The 19,716-nt window shown below is 40.4% G+C and overlaps 1 protein-coding gene across 4 annotated transcripts in view; it reads left to right on the top strand.

Annotated features, from left to right (window-relative positions):
• Window positions 1-19,179, top strand: part of CDON (cell adhesion associated, oncogene regulated) — an 87,354-nt gene extending 68,175 nt beyond the window's left edge. For 2 of the 4 annotated variants that reach the window (XM_031443418.2, XM_064482202.1), the window contains exons 17-20: window positions 114-364; window positions 3,064-3,143; window positions 14,493-14,767; window positions 15,382-19,179. In XM_031443418.2, the coding sequence (XP_031299278.2) occupies window positions 114-364; window positions 3,064-3,143; window positions 14,493-14,767; window positions 15,382-15,542 (767 nt within the window). In that variant the 3' untranslated portion in view covers window positions 15,543-19,179. The other 2 variants (XR_010378954.1, XR_010378953.1) reach the window with 2 other exon arrangements.
• The last annotated feature ends 537 nt before the right edge of the window (window positions 19,180-19,716 follow it).

The raw sequence follows: 19,716 nt of genomic DNA, 5'->3' as shown, positions 1-19,716 counted from the left end.
CTTGTCGTTTATCAGGGATTTCATTAATAAAACTTCCTAAGCAGAAAGATTGTCCTTTTCAGTATCTTACTTTTTTTTTTTTCCTTTTCGCTTTTTTGGTACTCTCTCAACAGAATACGACCCACCAGGATATCTCTACCAAGGGTCAGAGATTAATGGGCAGATGGTGGAATACACCACTCTGCCCGGCACAAACCGGATAAATGGAAATGTTCATGGAAGCTTCAGCAACGGCTGTTCCCACCTCCACCATAAAGTCCCCAACGGAGTGAGTGGGAGCTTAAATGGAGGCCTCTGCTCTGGGCACACGAGCTCTCTCACCAGGACACATGTGGATTTTGAACATCCTCGCCATCTAGTGAATGTAAGAGGCCTGATTATAAATAAAAGTCTCCCCGTGCCCCACGGTGCCAGGGCACCAGCGCAGGGCTGGCACACATGGCTTTCTTTGGTATAGAAATCTCACAGGTTCACGGGAATGGATGTAGCGTGTATCACTGGCAGTCCCTTGATCCTGAGCGAGCTTTGTAAGCTTTCTATTATCAGGTAGTAGTCATTTTCATCGATTTTATTTATATCTTAAAATTATTTAGCACTGAGTGTGGAGTACCAGTGACAAACAGACTTGGAAGTTACTCTTGAGATGAAACAGAAGTACCACTGGGTGCGGACCAGACCAAATACTTCCAATCTGATTTTTTTAGAGCAAAGTCTGAAAACTCAGATGCTTAGAGGAGTCAGGCAGATCATGAAATTGAGTGAAGCAGGTTGGGAAGGGGACAGAAGCCATGGAGGCCACAGCAAACCAGAGAACATGGGTGCGGTCTCCCAGAAGCAGCCCTGACTCGGCTCCTGAAGTCCGCGTGCAAGGCTGAGGGCCCGCGTTGCCAGGTCTTCTGATTTTTCGAAACATCTGTCAATCTAGGTGAAATCGCCAGATTTTTAGCATGTTGGCAACCAGTCCCGGTTTTAGCGTTGTGGAAGCCGCGCAGAGCGTGTCTGCAGGCCACCGATCGTCACTTCTGACCTATTGTGAGGGCTTTTCCCCCCCAGTGTGTGTTTCTGTTGTTGCCTTTAAGATTTTTGCATTTTACAATATTAGTATTCTCTGGCCACAGGGAATGATAAACCGTTAACACTCCTTTATTCCAGGGATAACTAGCTGATACAGTTTAATTTTTGATACAGGAATGGAATGACTAGCGTGTTTTAGATTTGTGCTGGCTAAAGAGATTCTCTGCACTAGGAAGTTTGATTTATTACATCCTTTGGCTAGATATCCACATGACTTTTCAATCATATAGATAATAGGGTTAGTTGATCAAACTGAGCATTTATTTAAGTTTTTGTCTTTGTTACAACTACAGATAAATTTGCCATAACCCACAATGTGCTAAAATTTGAAGACACTTAGAGCTTTTTTTATCTTCAACTTTAATAAAGATTTGTCGAACTATTACCTTTGGAGAACAAAGCTATAATATATATCTGTATCTTAAAGCTAGAAATCTAATGCCTGTCCCGTGACCTAGCTTTAGCATGCAGTAGGAAAAATATTTAATTTGCTTTAGTGCATCTCATTACTAAAAGTGAATAATGATTTCATTATTTTGTGTGGAAAGACATGGCTTATATTCAGACTTTCTATACTTTTTTTGTCACCATTCCTGGTACAAACTACTAACATTGTCCAGGAAACTGAAAGAGAGAGCATTAAAGTTTGAATAGCACATGCTGTTTCCATAAGAAGAAAAAACAAGTCCGATGTTTGCTTTAGTATTTAAACACAGTACTTTGTGTTTTTTGAACAATGAGTTGCTATTTAAGTAATAGTTGCCCCATTCGGTGAGCAGTTTTAGAGGTTATCGTCTCTAATCTTAACTCATTCATTTTCTCACTCTTCTCTGCTGGGTAGGTAGAAATAGAGAAAGTTTTAAAATGCTGGTGACCATCAAAATCATTGAATTAACTTTAATATGTTTAAAATGATTCAGATAAGTACATTACCCTGTAGGTTGTTAACTTCATTTTCTGAAGCTATGAACATAGCGCAGGAATATTGTTTCTCTCAATGTTTTCTTAAAAATTCCTGTTGCTCGTGGGTCAGGAATGTTGAGAGAAGTTCTCAGTACTTTTTGGTTTGCTTAGATTCTGGCTGTTGTTATGAGATGAATGGAAATGGAAAGTATTCTGGGGAAAACAATTGCCTGAACTTTTCCTAACCTCAAAGGCCTGCTCTGGGTTTGGGTGCAGTGTGACAAGCCCCCCCCACCCCACCCCCTTATCAAATTCAGTTCTGCTGGTTTTTTTCCTTCTGAAAGCAGAATTGTGACTCTGACCATAAGCTGGTTTAATTCTTAACTTCAGTTTTGAAGAACTCTTGCCATTGTATATGTCAAGTGAACATTTTACAATGAGGTATGTGTTAATCTGGGCATTTTTCTTAATTGCTGGGCAGTTTCCGCCAAAAGCAACATCAAAATATTAATACTCCCCTCCAAGTCATTGCTGGCTGAGAATCTACTCCATCTGGAAAAATATAGCGTGTTTTAAGACTTCGTGTAGTCAAGTGAACAGACCTCATCGAAATAATTACAGAAGCATGAAGATGGGTTTATCTTGTGACATCATTCAAACAGATTTCCACCCTGTTTCTCCAACTGGCATGACATAAAATTCTTTCATGACTGCTCGGAAAGTAAAAATGAATAGGAGGTTATAACGTATGGTATATTTTGGGCCCCTTAGATTTGAAACACTGAAGGGAAGTGACTAAACTTCTCCCTTCATTTATTTGCCTCTTTCCAGTGCAAAAAAAAAAAAAAAAAAAAGCAAAAAACATGGCGGTTAAGTTTTGAGAGTATAGTTTTAAAATTGTGCGGAACTCATTTGCTAATATATGTGAACAGCGATATGCCCAAGGTGGCTAGGGAGGGGGTTAAAATATACCATGTATCTTTTATCGTTGGCACAGCTGTTACATTTGAGATGATCTGGTTCCTTGTCTATGGTACCTTAAGCACTTTTTTCTTTTCTTGTTTCCTGTTCTTCCTCCCTGACCAGGGTGGTAGTGTGTACACGGCGGTACCTCAGACTGACCCGCTGGAGTGCATTAACTGTCGGAATTGTCGGAACAACAACAGGTACGTGGATGTGTATTTATTTGCACAGGTGGTTGTGAGGAGGTACGTGACCCCCTATTGCTATTGTCCCTTCCACAAAAGAAGTTCTTGAAATTTTACCTAAGATATAAATCTCAGAGTATGGAGTCTTCAGTTCAAGGCTGTTACTAAGTTTTTGCCCTGGCTTTATAAGTTTTTACCTTTCTGTGCTTTGGTTTCTTTAGCTATATTGACAATATTAAAGACTTTATTTCTCACTGAGATATTATTGTAAGGTTTGATGTTTCTGAAATCTTTAGAGTCATTCTCTGCATATAGACTTTATCTTTTCTCACCTATTCTATTTTCAGTAGAGTTTTCTATTCTTTGCTATGTGATATTTTCTTCTTTATGTTATAGATTAGAGCATCTTTGACTTTTAGGGGGAAAACCCTCTGTATATAGTAATGTTTTTTCATAGTAATACTACTGAAATTTTCTTACCAGATTAGTCAATGTGTTTTGTTTTTTGGGTTTTGGTTTTTTTTGAAAATTCTTAAAACCTTAAGATAATTAAGTAGCAAAATCTTGATTTCTTTTAATTTTCTGAGTTTAAAAAATTTTTTTTTCAGAGTAATATGTATTCACAATATTTCAAACAAGGTAGAAATATGTAGACTAACATGTACATTTAAATTTTTACAGAATATTCAGAAATCTTTCATGCTATTTCTTTATATATTAATCCAAAAGGATTATCAGATATTTTGCTGTATTAAAGTTGTGTCTGTCAGAAATCTCAGTTCTTTCTTTTATATAATAATGGTATTTGATTATGTGGTCTCAAAAGTCCTTCCCAGATCTAAAACTATGCAATTTAAAAATTATAGTTAGCACATAAAATACCTGGAGTATGAACTGGAGTTTGGATATTTCATTATTGAAATGAGATTTGACCTATCTTTAAAAAATGAATTACAAGGTTAATGGTTGCGTATGGGAGTTAACAAGACCAGAACTTGAAGAAGGATCCAGTTAACCATCGAATTAAAAGTGCATTGTTTCATCCTGTGTTTGGAGAGTTGCAGAGCAAAAGCAATAAATCTTCCTGGAGATTTTTCTTTATCATTTCCTTAACCCATCTTAGGGTTTCTATATTAGCAAGAACCCTCTGCCTATTTTGTGTACTAAGATTTGCTTGTTACTTTTTAAAATTCTGTATGCCCTGAGCTGAATTTTAAGATTTTTCTTAACAGTGAAGCCACATTTTTAACCCGAGCTTGTCCAAGACTTTTATCACAACTTGTTAGGAACATGCTAAAGAACTGGTAAAGATGGGTCATGCACCTGGTGAGTAATGAGATGGACTGAATTAAAACACATGGAATTACCTGCATCTGTAATGTGTTTTCTTTTGGGGTTCTTGCAGCCTCCAGTAAATGTGGTTCAGTGTAGACATTAGAATGCTGTAATGAGAGGACCTCAGGTCTAAGAATTAGTAGACATAGGCTTTGCCGCTGCTTGAATCTGTGATCTTGGGAAAGTTATATGTGCCCTCTGAGGCTGCTTCCTTATCTGAAAAGTGGAGAGTTGTCCTAGGTAATGTAAAATTGCTCCCCACATACTCTGATTATCGATTTCAGTCATTTGTTGCTAATTGTCTTTATGGTGAGGTATCACATCCCAGTACCAAAAATAGATCCCATTTATAGTGCACTGGGATAGCTGCAGTAGGTATGGAGAGAAGCAGGTGGGTTTGAGAGATGGTGGGGTGTGCAAATTTTTTAAATTGTTTGAGGGGCAGCAGAAGAGGAGGTGTCAGGGATGGTGTCCAGGTAACCAGGTGCGATCACTGAGAGAAGAAACACTGCAGGAATGAAGAGAACCATCTGCCCCTTACACACCTGGAAGTCATCCCCATGGTGCCTCATCAAAGTCACCTTGACCCAGGGCGGCTCTCCTACTCAGATGCCTGAGAACCGACGGAGGCTTGCTGAGGGCCCTTCCACGTGGAATCTTACCTGCACTGTGGCCTGCCACTCCAGGCTGTTTTTTCCTACCTTAGGTTTAAACGTGAATGTATTTCCTGGAGTGGGCTTTTAAGGGGCAACCTACTGCCAGTCTTAGGCCTGTTTTATCATCCCTCTATTTCAGTAATAACTACCTGGGGAGAAAACTTTGCCTTTACTATCTAAGCTGGCTTACTGATATGAAAACTCGAGGACAGCTAAGAGAGGAGTGTGCACTGTGGCAATCTGTGGAGTTTCACTGGATTCTAGAGCTTTTGTGGCATTTGTAAAGAACTGCCTGCCTCACTGTGTTCCGTCCATTCGAACCCCTTTCAGGTTTAAGAGTCGTATGTCATGGCTTCCTGTGAACAGCTAGAAAGAAGCATGTTTAATGCAGCTTTTCAGGGAGCCAGTCCTCGACACGAAAGACTCAATTGAAAAGTCCTTTGCAATTTGGGCATTTGAAGGGTTAAACAGATTTTTAATCAAATAAACCAAAAGCTTTCTACCCTTCTCCTCTCCTCCGTTCAAAAGGCAGTCGTGCAGTTCTGGATAAGTAATCAAAAGGGGTTTGTCAATTGCTTGGATAGTTTAATGGGAAGGGATTGACATTAAATCTGCCCTGTTTACCATCAGTCTTGATAATTCGTAAAAGAGTAGAGAGGACACTAATGACATTCACAGATGAACGAACTGAGCGGTCCCATCAGGAAGGAACGAAAAATTAACTTTAAGGGTCCTGGAGAGCTTGGAAATGGGCAGGAAGTAGCCAAGTGAAAATCAGCTTGGAAAGTGTATGTAATCCACCTGGGAAAACAGAAGTACGAGCTGTACGTGGCTGATAGTCAAGAGGAGAAATCAGCCTGTTGGGAACAGTGCATTAGGAAGCACAGACGTTACAAACGGCCTCCGAGTCTTTACATAATGATCACCCGGAAGGTCTGGGTATTGCTGGGTTCGGGGGCGCTTTCTCCAACGCGAAACCTTCCACTGATGCCGGATATCCTCAGAGGAACACAGGGTGCCCTAGATGAGTACAGCGTTTCATTATAGTGCTACTTCTTCCAGGCCCAGGGTTTAGTCTGCCCGGTGGGTTTAAGCATGGAAGCAGCTGCTTGTCTGGGACACCTAGACTCGTCCCTCCAGCAGGTTACTGTGTTGTGACTCAGCCCACCTCCCCTCCCTGACTACCCAGCTGCTTCACAACTAGCTGTGAAACCAAAGGAAGGAAACCCACAAAGCCTAAGATTTGGTACATCTTCCGTGTATAGTAATCTACCTGATTCCCTAAGGAAAAAAATTCCAAGCGCGGTGTCTGATTTTTAAAATGGATCAGTCCCTTCCTTTCTGGGGAAGTTGCGTATCTCCTACTTCTCATATGGAGACCCGGGACTGTTGTCAGGGCGTCGTGTGGTTAGAATAGTGCCATTGGTCTTTTATTTGTAAGAGTGTGTGTGAGAGAGCTTGCCACGTTCAGTATTGTGTACTCAGTCATTTATACCCAACATGTATTGTGTGACATGCCTATTGTGTGACAGTCAACAATAAACTAATTGCCAAAAGGAAACTCCCACTCTAAGGCTGGAATCACTGCAGCATCCAACACAAAGTGTACAGTGAGGGTGGAGGACCACCAAGGCCCTGGAAGAGTGTCCTCGGGCTTCTGTTAAACAGTAACTGATGACTTCCCGAACAAAAGGGCTAGGTCAGCAAAATGACAGGCACAGTGACGAGAGGGAACAGCAGGGGTGAGCTGAGTATTAAAACAGACCATCACCAAGATGTGACCGTTTCAGAAGACATCCATGAAACATGTTCACAAAAATAAGTATCGCACATCCGAGAGATCCATGGCTATCCCTGCCCTCCAGGGGTAATCAAAAGAGGAAACTTACGGCAAAAGGTATATAATTATCTAATCAGAGTAATTCTGTACATAATCATGCTTAACAAATATTCAGCTGTGTAATCAGAAATGGGATACGTCTCTAGAAAGTATTTCAGAGGTGCTACATGGTTTAACTGGAATGCCCAAAATCTGTTTACTCAAATATTAAAGCACCATATTCTTCTAAGCACAATCCTATGCTGCGATTCTAGTCTCTTATTTTTTTCAGTCTGTGCTATTCAGATCATTGGTTAAAGAATATTGTTTTGTTATGACACTATAGTAGCCATTCTCCTATGTTACAGCTTGGGCAGACAGGCCTCTCCCGTTTACTGAAAGACATCTTAGTAATAAATGGCCAGGTCCCAGGCCGCCTGCACTCTTGCAGAGCAGCACAGATGTCTGCGTGTGGCAAGACGCGCAGGACTCTATTCACTCAATGTTTTTAAACTTAAAATGAGGAAAAGTCGTTTCACGGAGCCAGAGACAACTCAGTGAGAACTTTCACTCCACCTGAAGCCAGGAATAACTGCAGTTGAAGGGTGGTTTGAGAAACCTGAGGCAGTGAAATCACAGACTCTAAGGTGTGCATTGTCAGAGCGCCTTAATGAATGGCACACATTCGCAGGCATAGACGTTTGCCTTTTTTCTCTCACTGCCTGTAGAGTTGGGTCTCTTAAGTTTACATATATGCAGGAGTTATTTTTGTGACTATCTGATTGCTTTAGAAACTTTAAAGCATTATCAGCAAGAGAATTGTTTCACTTACTGTATACTTAGTTACATTTAAGACAGGCATTATATTCCTTTTTTATAGGCTCTGTCCTCTCTGCTTCTGTCTTAGCATGTGACCTCCAAGTTGAAGCCATGTTTACGCCGACACATGTAGACATCCGGAAGTGAACTGAAAGTAATGCGACTGAATTACTTACATTTGGTTATACGTGGTTAATTACCGATGGTTATGTGTTAGGGTTACGTGTACTAGAAAATCTTAAATCAGTTTGGTTTATCATGTTGAAATTTGGGTTATAATCACTTTAACAGTCTAATTCAAATGAGGATTTGACTGTCAACCTCACCCTATTAAATGAGTCACAATCTGGAATAAGAGTCAACACTGCTGTGGTTTCCTGTATCACTTACCTGAAAAATACATGCTCGAGAATATGTAATAGGAAATTGTACTCTTCTCTTGTTAAATGTCTGTAATTTCGTTTAAACCAAGTATGTGTTTATTCTGCTTGCTGACTCCCAGCACAAAACATGAGGTGAAGTATCAGCACACTGATTACCACCCACTGTGGTTGGCCTGGCCCGCCTGTCCTGACCATTCCCTCGGTCCTGTCCCATCCCTGGAATTCACCATCACTTGCCCTTAGACTTCGTTTGAAAAATCTCACCCTTTGCTTTAAATTAAAGAAATGAGCAGGAAAAAAAAAAAAAAGAAAACAAAAAGGAAAGAAACAACAGAAGAATTTAAGGCATCTTCCTGTCTGGTGAGTTTCCATTATTTTTGTCAACTTTATGAATTTCATTCCTGTTAGATTTATATAAGCCAATTATTAATTTATAATATTTTGTCTTTAGGGAATTGCTCTGATTTTTCAAATTCTGGTAAGTATGTTTTTTTCCTACAGCTTAACTTTACTTCTTTTAGGTGAAAACTTCTCTTTCTGACCTGATCCTTTTTTGTCTTTCAGGTTTCTGGTACCTTTGTATTTCTCCCAGATTCTTGCAGAGGTGGAACTTCAAGGCAGAAGCTCCCTTAGTTTGCTTCACAGCATCACGATTGGGGATTTCATCAAGTGCCTGACTGTGCTCCGTGTCTCACTGTTCTAAGAGCTTTCTCTGACACTAAGGTCAGTCGTTGTCCGTCCTCCAGAAGGCTGACGTTTGTCAGACAACTTTGAAGCCAACCAGATATAAGAAAAACCAGAGTCAATATTGGACAAAGACAGAGAGAACTACTATTGTGGTACAGAGATCTTGAAGTGTGTAAGTGCATGTGTTCGTTCTCACTTTTAATCTGTGTGTCTTATTGGGTGTGGTCTATTTAATAAGGTGTTTTGACTAATTAGCTGAATTATTGCTCCTTGAAAACAATTTTACTTATGAAAAGGATATTAAAATAATATGATGTTCTAATGCTTATTATCTGTTTATTCAACATTCTGGAGGTCTTAGTATATGCCATTTACGATGTGCTTGGTGCTGCTGGATATTATGACCTGAATTAGGCTCATTTAATATATATTTCTACTTTTGTCACTTCCTAGACAATAAAATACTTTAGAACACTTTGACTCCAAATTCTTCTCCAATGTTTTGGGTTATTTTTGTCATTTGCTTTATTTACGTATTTTTTCAAGAATGCATTTCTTTATACATGCCAATATATACAGGTATGTGCTATTTTTTCACTCTCTTCAACAAGTTTTGGTTTTTTTAAGCTTTTTTTTTTTTTTTTTTTTTGGATGGGGGAAGTAATTAGGCTTATTTATTTAAAAAAAATTTTTTTTAACGGAGCTACCCAGGACCTCACGCATGCTAAGCACACACTCTACCACTGAGCTATACCCTCCCCACTCCCATCATATGCTTTAGTTCTACCAACATTTAAAACCCTCTGAGACACTACTGTTTTTTGCAGTCAGTATTTATTCAGAATTCCCAGTGGTACCTTTGTTGCTATTCATCCCTTTCTGTATTTCCTCCGTTTTTTCCTGCTGGTACTCGTTTTCCTTCAAATTGAAAAATTCACTTTAGTATTTCTCATAGTCAGGTCTGAGGGTGACACATTCTCCAAGGTCTAGAAATGTCTTCAATGCATCCTCCTTTTTGAAGGATATTTATTACTGTTTCTTAAATTCGTAACTTTCTGTTTGTGCTTTAACGATGTCGTTTCATTGTTTTGTCACTTTTGTGGCTTCTGCTGAAGTACCACCCTTACAGCTGTTGTTCCCTCTTGAGGTGACAATCTCTTTCTTCTGGCTGCTTTCATGATTTTCATTTCGCATTTTTGCTTCCGGCAGTTCAATTATTCACATTCAGGAGCATAATTTTCTTTGTATTTATTCTGCTTGGGGCTCATAGAACTTCTTAAATCTGTGACTCAAACTTTCATCAGTTTTAGAAAATTTTCAGCCTTTGTCTCTCCAAATATAGTTTCTGTCCCATTCTCTCTTTTCTCTCTTTCAGAGAGACTCCAAGTATACAGCTAAACCTTGGAGATAATGAGGGTTCAGTTCCAGACCACTGCAATAAATTGAATAACTCAATAAAGCAATTCACATAATTAAAAAAATTTTTGTGTCAGAAAGCCCATTGTACATACCTTAATTTAAAAATGCTTTATTGCTAAAAAACAAAAAAATGCTAACAGTCACCTAAGCCTTCAGCGGGTTGTAATCTTTTTGCTGGTGGAGGGTCTTGCCTGGATGTTAATGGCTGCTGACTGATCAGGTGGCGGTTGCTGAAGGTTGGGGTGACTGTGGCAGTTTCTTAAAATAAGACAATAGTGTTCATAGCACCCCAGAACAAATACAAAGGTCACTCATCACAGGTCACCGTAACAAATATAATGATAATGAATAAAGTTTGAAATATTTCGAGAGTTACCAAAATGTGACACAGAGACACAAAGTGAACAAATGATGTTGGAAAAACGGTGCCAAAAATCTTGCTTGAATCAGGGTTGCCACAGACCTTCAACTTACCAAAAAAAAAAAAAAAAAAAAAAGCATTACCTGCTAAGTATAGTAAAGTGAAGCGTAATAAAATAAGACATGCCTGCACATATTTTTGAGCTTGTCTTTTAAACTTCTATCTATACTTTCCATCCTTTTCTATCTGTGCTTCAGTCTGAATAGTGTGTGGTGACACGTTCTGTAAACCTCTGGTCATCTATGCTCAATTTGCTCTTAATCCCATGTATTAAGTTCCTTTGAAAAAAATTTTTTTAGTTTAATTTAATTTTAATCATATATGAAGTTCTTAATTTCAATTATTCTACTTTTTAGTCTGGAAACTCCAGATTTTTATTATTATTAGACTGTGGGTCTCTGTTGACAGTCTCCATCATGTCACCTATTTTCTTGAATGTCTTCACCCTGTTCTTTTAAAGTCTTTGCCTCCTAACTCAATATCTGCATCACTTATTTTTCTCTTGTTTCTGTCTCCTGATACGCCTGGGAATTTTACTGAATTCTGGACGTTGTATATAAAAACTCACAGAGGCTCTGGAAGATGTTTTCTTCCCGCAGAAAGAATTTACTTTGCTTTTGGCAGGCAGTGAGGCAAGAGGCAGATCATTTTAACCCAGTTAGGGATTGAGCTGATTGAATGCTGAGTGTCAGTCTTTTAAAAAGCCTCGTCCATTCCTGCTTCACCATTATTTTTACAGTGTAACCCTTCAAGGGTCCCAGTGAAAAGCCTGGGGTGTTTACTGGGCCTTTTCTCTTTGGCATGCCCTGAACTCCAATTTCTGTCTTCCCAGCCCCATGAAACTGCCAGAAACCCTGTTCTACTTCTTAGCTGCCACTTCCTGCTTGATGTGTCAGTATTTCATCCTGAAATGGGCAGATGCTTCATGAGGAAAAGTGATGCTGAAATTCACATTTGCCTTTTGTCTGGACTCTCAGCCACTTAAGTGCTGGGGTAGCTCTCTGATGACTTCAACAGATTTAAGCTAAAATTTCTCCATCTTTTTTAGTTGTCCTTGGCAGGAGAATTGTCCTGATAGAAACTAATCAGTCATAGCCAGAAGCCAGGAATTTAATTTTTACAAGTTATTTCCAGCAAATCATGGTAGCCGTATAGATTTCTCTGACCAGAGATACTTCTGGTTTTGACATCGGAATCCTTCTTACTAATGCCACAATTGTGATCTAATGCAGTTTCCTCAATTATAGGACATTTGAGTCTGAAATAGCAGAGAGAAATACACACTCGTCTCTAGCTGGTAATTTGGGGAGTGCTCTGTTCTCATCAACCATACATCCATAACTCATCGCAAAGTTGAGTGCTCCAGGGTCTTACTATATCTTCTTACGTAACACCTACTGCATTATATTGTAACCATTTATTTATGTGTTCTCCTCTGCTAGACTGGGAACTCAAACTCTTGTGTTTACCTTCACATTTTCAGTGTCTACCACAGTGTCTGACATTTAGCAGATATTCAGCAAATTCTTTTAGAATAAAGGGTTCTTCTGGGTAGGGTTATTTATATAGATGGATAATATCCATTAAATTCTCATCAGTAGTAGTTTGAATTCAAGAAGATTTTTTCCCTCTGACTTTGCTTCACATGTTGGATGAGTCTGTGGATTCCCATGAATTGAAAACATTGAGGGGAATTTTCAGGTTCCCTGGGTATTGAGACAGTGGGAAAGACTAATGACAGGAGACTGGTAACATGGATCATTTTAAATGGCTGCTAGGAGCTTTGTGGTCATACTTGCCAGCATCCCAGAAAAAAAAAAAAAATTTGAGTTCAGAGTTGAATAAAATGTACAATCAAGCAAATAAGGAATGCCGTGCTCTCCTGGAGTCATGATCCGTCTAGCCCAGTGCTCTGAATCAGGCTCCAACAAACTTCCGACCATACCCATGCTTCCTCCACTTTTTACTGGCTTAAGGCTTGCATGGGAACACAGGTTTTCTCTGAATTGGGTATAATTTTTTTTTTGCTATATTACCAAAAGTTAAAATCACAGTAATATTAGATAAAGCTGTCGTCAAATTATTCTGTGCAGGATAAATACCTGACAGACATAGTTTGCTTTCATTCCAGATGACTGGTATCTGAAGTCTACTCAATGTATAGTGAATTTATTTCTCTATTTGAAATGCAAGTTTGACTGACTTACATTAAGGATTTAGTTTACTGACCGATGTCTTACTCTCTTTCAGGCTCTGATCTTCACCCTTAGCATCTGGTATTTCTAATAACTTGAACCAATGGAGATGCTAGTAACAGTTGCACGGACTTCCTTTTACCGAATTTTATATGCTCCAGAAGCATACCATCCCACGTTAAAAAGCTGGAAGTCCAAAGAATTCTTACCTTTATTCCCTAACATGCCTAACTCCTGCATACTACTGGTCAGTCCTATACATTTCCTACCTCACATGCTCAAGTCAAAGCCCAATGAAATGTCTTCTCCAGACTTTACTTACTCCCATTTTTTATAAATAAAAAATATCCTTTGAAATTCCAGCTTCTTTTAATGACAGATAGTTTGATCATCCATCAGTGATAATGACGAAATCTGGACAATCTGAATGTTTTGGAGAATACCCAGAAGCTGGAAGAAACTGAATAAATCTAACCTTGAGAGACAATGGGAGATACTTGTTTATGGATTCTTGCCTGAAGGCATTCTCCAGTCTTGCCTCAAGAACACAAACTGAAGGTGCTGAAAGATGGAGTTTGAGGCCAACGGAACAACCAGAAAATCAGAGGAGAAAATCTAGTTTAAAAAAAATGACTGTACATAAGAAGAAATAGGAAAATGTCATACTTACTCAAGGGGAAAAAAAGTCAGTAGAAATAGACCCGAAGATGATCCAGATGTCGCAACTAGCAGACAGTGATTTTAAAGGCACTGTTACAAATATGCTCAAGGTCTTGAAGATATACACACAATGAATTCACATGGGGAATTTCATCTAAGAAATAGAAACTATATATTTAAAAAAGATCAAATGGCAATTCTAAAGCTGAAAAGTATGAATAAATGGAATGGAAAATTTACTGGTTGGGCTTAACAGCAGATTGGAGACAACAGAAGAAAGAAGGAGTCAATGAACTAGAAGACCATTAGATGTTATCCAGTCTAAAGAACAGAAGGAAAAAAATTAGAGAAAACACCTGTCTTGGAGGAAAGCAGGAAATACAAGGGAAGAATTCAAGTGAATGCTCAGTACTAATAAATTGTAGCAATTAATTCTGCAAAGAAAAAAATAATAAAACCTATATTTTGAATGTCTAATTCTTGTAACGTTTCTTCCAGTGGTGAAAGGGAATGTACCTGATTTGAAAGCAGTGTGTTTTTGTTGGCTTATGTAAGGTCATTTCTCTCATGTGGCCATAACTTTCTTAGCTTTCTGTCCTCTTCCCCCCTCCCCCCATTCCCTCCAGTGCAAATGGCCCTTGCCTTCTGCGTGCTGTACTCAGGAGCTGGTTAATATGAAATGGGAGACGACTTCCGGCAGTGGACTAAGGCAAAGGAAGCAGGAGGATTAGGTCATCATATACAATCACGTTCTTGAGTGGTTTGCCTTTTGATGCGTTCTCCTGCTGTATTTCACTTTAATTTCTGAGATCTTGATATTTCAAACCATAGTGAATCATTCAGTTATTTTTAAGCACCAGTCTTTCTTAAGCATCTGTGAATTCAAAATACCAAGTGGTATTTCAAAATCAGTGAATTTTAGTTATTGATCCCTCTAGACACAACTCTGTTTCTTTTGGTTTACACTTTGTAGGTGTTTCACCAAAACCAACAGTACCTTCAGCAGCGGCCCCCTTCCCGTGGTCTCAGTGGTAGCACCTTATCCTCCGGATGGCTTGGAAATGAAGCCCCTCAGTCACATGACGATGCCTGTGTGTCTGGCTTCCACCGTCCCCGACGGTGGTCAGTCACCTGAGGAGAACATCAAAGATGACGTGGTGCCAAGACCTGCTCAGCATATTTGCTGTCAAGCCAGTAGAAGGGAGATGAATTCTGATTGTGTGGAAGATACAGCAGAGTTCAACAGAGGTACAGCAAGACATTATATATCTTAAGTTACTAGATAGTCTTCAGTTAACTAAGAACTATATAAGGAAAGAAGATGCTTTCGGAATGTTTTCTCTGTGATCAACACATGTATTCCTTAGATACTGGGCGAGGGGTATTGGATACTTAAAAAAAAAGTTGACTAGATAAACAATTCTTTGAAATTTTATTATTCACATCCTTCATCTCAGGCTATTAACCCCATTGCATTTTGGAAAATAAGTCCAAACAGGCTTTGCTTTCAGTTGTACCTGAACAGCAGACTTGCTGGAAGGCGCATTTTGTGATCCTGGGGGTTTTTTTGTTGTTGTTTTTTTTTTTTTCATTTGGGTTGATTCTGGAATTGTAGCCTTTCTTTAAGGTGGTGATTTGGGGGCTTTTAAGGGTTTGCTTTAATCTTCAGATGAATAAATGTTTATGAGAGCTCAACTTTATTTTAAACCTACTACCTCCTGCAAATTCAAACGAAACATAACTAGGCTCTAATTTTGCTCATTATTCTTTCTTTACTGCTCGAGCTAATGTTTTTAGACTACTTTCAAAAAAAAAAATCAGCCTTTATCATTTCATAATGCTTCCAAACTTCTGTTTTTCAGGAGATAGCTGTGTCCATTCAGAAACAGAGAACAAAATTTTAAGTTGGGATCCTCCGATTTTGCCAGCTGTTTCAGAGGACTGTGCTGAAAAGACGTGTTCTCCTCCTGGCCTTCCTGCAGCCAGCCCGTCAGGGGTCCTTCAACAACCCCGGGAAACCTGAGGATGAGGAAGTGACTAGCCATGTTCCCACTTCAAGCCAGTATCTGCACAAAACAGGCCTGGGGATGGACTGTGTGAAGGACATTAATTCAAATCAGAGAAAATTGCTATTTATTTTTTGTAGTGGTAATGTCATATGAATGTATCTTAAAATGTGTGCCCTTTGATACTATTTATGCCTTAAAAGTTTCCCTCCCTACTCCTTCCTCCCCCTCAGTAGTAAACAACCTGGCTTTGCAGAGTTTTCAGTCATCTGAGAGCAGTGGGATCATTCCATGTTGTCCAAGAGCCTCAGTGACAGTCAGAGCTCCTCCTGCAAGGACCCCATCTATTGGCTGATTCAGCCCAGAGGGAATTAATTGCACAGGCCATTGGAAGTTTTCTGATGGAAACCTGTCTATCAATATCGTGTTATCAGACTTCCTGAGAACATTTGAAGTCAACTGCAGTTGTAGCTTTGTGTTTATAATAGCAGATATCTTGTGAATTTTATGAGTGCCTTGCACAGAGGTGATAGTTGACCTGTTGACTGTCTGCACATGGACACATGTTACGTCTGATTTTCTAGGCACTAGTCACAGTGTCCCGGACATGGTTGAGGTTGATGTCTGATTGGGTTATTGCAGAAGGCAGAATGGGAGCCAAGGCCAGGGAGAAAAAGAATGCCTTCAAGTCCTACTAAAATTTAAAAATTAGGTTTTAAAATAGGCACCATGGGGCTCTTTTTGACTGTTTCTAAGAGTAGGAGGAAAATCAGACTTTAAAGTGGTGACTAGAAGAGAAAGATCCATGTTTTAAGGAGAAAGGGGAGGGTTCCAGGGGGACTGTCTTGGCGGAACCTCTCCCATTAGTATAGGACGTGCTCGTGGTGCCACATCCCCAGAAAATCATCATTTTCTAGCTTCCAGCACAGGCAGTGCCTGGAAGATGCAAGTGTCAGAAAAGAATCGGGAGGTTTGAAATGTCCTGGCTTTTTTTCAGAATGTCATCATTGCAGCAGGCACCTACAGCTTTGATTAGCAGAGCTCCTAAGTCACAGTTACTGCCACCTCTGAGTGACAAGGACATTTGCAGCTACCCTTGGAAGGCTCTCTTCTCCACATCTAAAACAAAACAACGTAACACTCTCAGTGTATTGAATAACGAGTCAAGTTTTATGGATCACTGCTCTTTTTTTGGATTGTGCATCCCTTTGGGAAAGAAACAGAAAACAGTTCTTGTGGTGTAGAGTGAAGCAGTTCCAGTGTAAATGAAAACATTTTTAGTTTCCCAACAATGGCAGTGAAATAGGCTAGAAAACTATGTTAATCGACTTTCTGTATAAATGCATCAGTATTTCCTTACACATGTCTGTATATCTTAGTACAACTGTTAGTGGGAGGTGCTGTGTTTTAAGCTGGGTCTCTATGCAAGGCTGACTTCCAGTAGAAGGTAGTGAATACAGTTTCATAGCTGGGTATCAGGGATGCTGCAGAGACAAGTTCTCCATTCCAGACGTGCATGCCTCTAGTTACTGGATTGATTCTTCATGTGGCTTAGATGCAGTTAGCTTTGGAGAGGGGTAGCTTTATCCCTTAATTCAGTGGCTGGCAAAGCACCAAGTTGTAGTACACAGAATATGGAAACATACCTTGTATCTGCCAGTCAAGCTACAGAGATGCAGTCATTAAGGGAGTTGTAGGAAACTGGGGAGTAAATAACGGTAGGCAGTCATTTTGATTCAGGAAACAGAGGTGTATTAGCATGTGAGCCTTAGGTCATAAACTGCTTTTAAAGATTGAGTTTAAATATGGGATTTGTCCACTAGGAAGAGAAAATGACTTTACCTTTAGGGCAATCTCATTGTGGACTGCTTTATTTATATTATTAGTAACGCTGTTTTAAGTGTTATCCTTTTTATTGTATTTTATTTATAAAAAATGCCTTTATATATTGAGATATATAAATATATATATATATATATAAATTTTCTCCATATTTAGGAGTTATGAGTGCTCTGTAACCACGGTTGTTCTGAACTTTTATGCCCTGCACAATCACTACAAAGCGTCCTACCTACTGTCACTTGCCAGGAAGTCAGAGGACAGTACAGTGTGGGAGGTGGCACTAACGTCGTGGGGTCACTGCTGTGTACCAGGCGCCATGCTCAGTGCTCATTACTGCTATCTCAAATCTTACTGTTCAGACAGATCTACAAAGTAGGTGATAAAGTCCCCAGGTCACACAGAGAGCCTGAATTTGAACTTAGCTGGAGCCATAATCTGAGCTCCTTCCATTTTTCCAGACTGCTTTCCAAAAGCACTCGGGTTCACTCTTCTGATGGAACCCGGTCCAGTTCTGTAAGCCCTGGTCCTTCCCCGCCATGGGATTCCTCTGATGCTCAGACTCCACAGCCAGAGAAGCTGCCCTCTGTCCTCTGTGGGCAGAACACAGGCTGTGCTTGGTACCTGGTCTTCCTGGGGCCCTCGTTTCTCACCCCTCACCCCCTGGGAACTTGACCTCTCAGCTTAGTGACCCTGTGATCGGTCAGGCTCTTCATGCTCCTCATCTCTGAACTCTCTGTGAGTCTCTGTTTTAGCAGGAAACTTCCCCGACTCCTGCCATGTCATTCCACTCTTTTATTTCCCTTTCGTCATGCACTGATCGTCTGGGGACAGGTGCTGTGTAGGATGTAAGTGAAATGGCAATGTTTTAAGCCTTTTGAAGTGGTCTTTTGAAAAACATTTCTTCCTGGGTTTTGTGGTTGTTGACTGAGTCTGCAAAGACGAATACATCCTTAGCAGTCTGAGAGTGACGCAAATCTCATTCCAGCTACCGTACTGCCAAGAAGTTAATTTTGTAACTGAATTTACCTGTGTCGCTCTCTTTTAAAGCGAATGACTTTAAGATGCATGTTTTTTGTATCATATTGAAAAGTATGTTTTATTTTCCTTAAAGTTGTAATATTATGTTTGAAATTGTACATATTTGAAATGATGTAGCTCTGACAGGTTTTACTTGGTTGGTGTGATTTCATATTAAAAGAGAACGCTGCTTTCATGGAGAGGTGCACATGAAGATGAGGACCCTTTAATACTCCCTGTTTCTGCAAAACTGCCTATAGCTTGTGATTGGGGCGGGTGTATGACTTACTCTGAAATTCTTTGGACCCCTGTCCTCCCCTGAACATCCTCTCTGCACAGCCAAGACCCAAGTGAGTTAATCCCTTCGTTTCTAACTGCAGAGATTCAGGCCCTGAAGGCAGAGGATCTAGGACAAGTGTTTTATGGGAAGGCTGGGGACATACCTACACCCAGAAGTTCAGTATTTCTACGGAAGGAAGCAAGGAGAGGGGGGAGGGAGGATGGGAAGAGGGATCCCTTCTCAGACCTTGTCTGTTTTTACTGTTAACCTAGAGCCATGTCCATGTGGACCCTGGGGTAGAAATTTAGCCTCAAGAAGCAGCTTTGCTTTACTGCTCTAAAAGAAATCAACGTCTGGGCCACTTTGACCAGAAAGCCAACAGGGACCTTTGCCTGGGGTGGGGCTTTCTTGTATTCCTCAGATTTCTGTGAGCCTCCCCTGAACCTCAGCCCCAGTCCTGAGAGCTCTGAGGGAACTTGAAACCCCTCTTCTAATAAAGTCTGGATCTGTGAGAACCGAAGACGAACTTAGTTTCCGTCCGTTTTCCGTCCCCTCCCAGGCGCCACTTTCCTCATTCCTGGCAAGAGCATCCCTTGGCTCTTGCGCTGTTTCTTCTCATCTGAGCCCCCTGGGAGGCAGCTCTGCTGAGTCTTCTAGGCAGCCGAACAAGCGTGCGTTTGTGTTTCACCCAGATGTCAGGCACACACGCTCGGAGCCAGTGAGTCATGCTGGCGGCTGACAGAGTGTGACTTTGGCCAGCCCGGGTCCCCCGTCAGCCAGCTCCCTGAGTCTGGTGGCAAGAACCCCGTCCTGTCTGCTTGGCACAGACTCTGGAGGCCAGCGACTGCGAGTCCCTCTGACCACGGCAGACACAGTGATGTTCCTACACCCAAGGTAAAAAGGGAGACAGACCCTGGGACTGGCACCTGGCTCTGCTACCAGCCAGCATGGTCCCGTAATAGAAGCCTGTGTTCTTGGGGAAGGGATGTGGTATTTGGAAAGTTAAGAACTAGGGAAACTGTAGGGAAAGATATGCCTGCGTATCTTGCTTC

This window comes from Camelus dromedarius, chromosome 34 (genome assembly GCF_036321535.1).
Source record: "Camelus dromedarius isolate mCamDro1 chromosome 34, mCamDro1.pat, whole genome shotgun sequence".
Taxonomy (NCBI): domain Eukaryota; kingdom Metazoa; phylum Chordata; class Mammalia; order Artiodactyla; family Camelidae; genus Camelus; species Camelus dromedarius.
The sequence above is the reverse complement of the archived record's forward strand: the minus strand, read 5'-3'. Positions and strand labels throughout refer to the sequence as shown.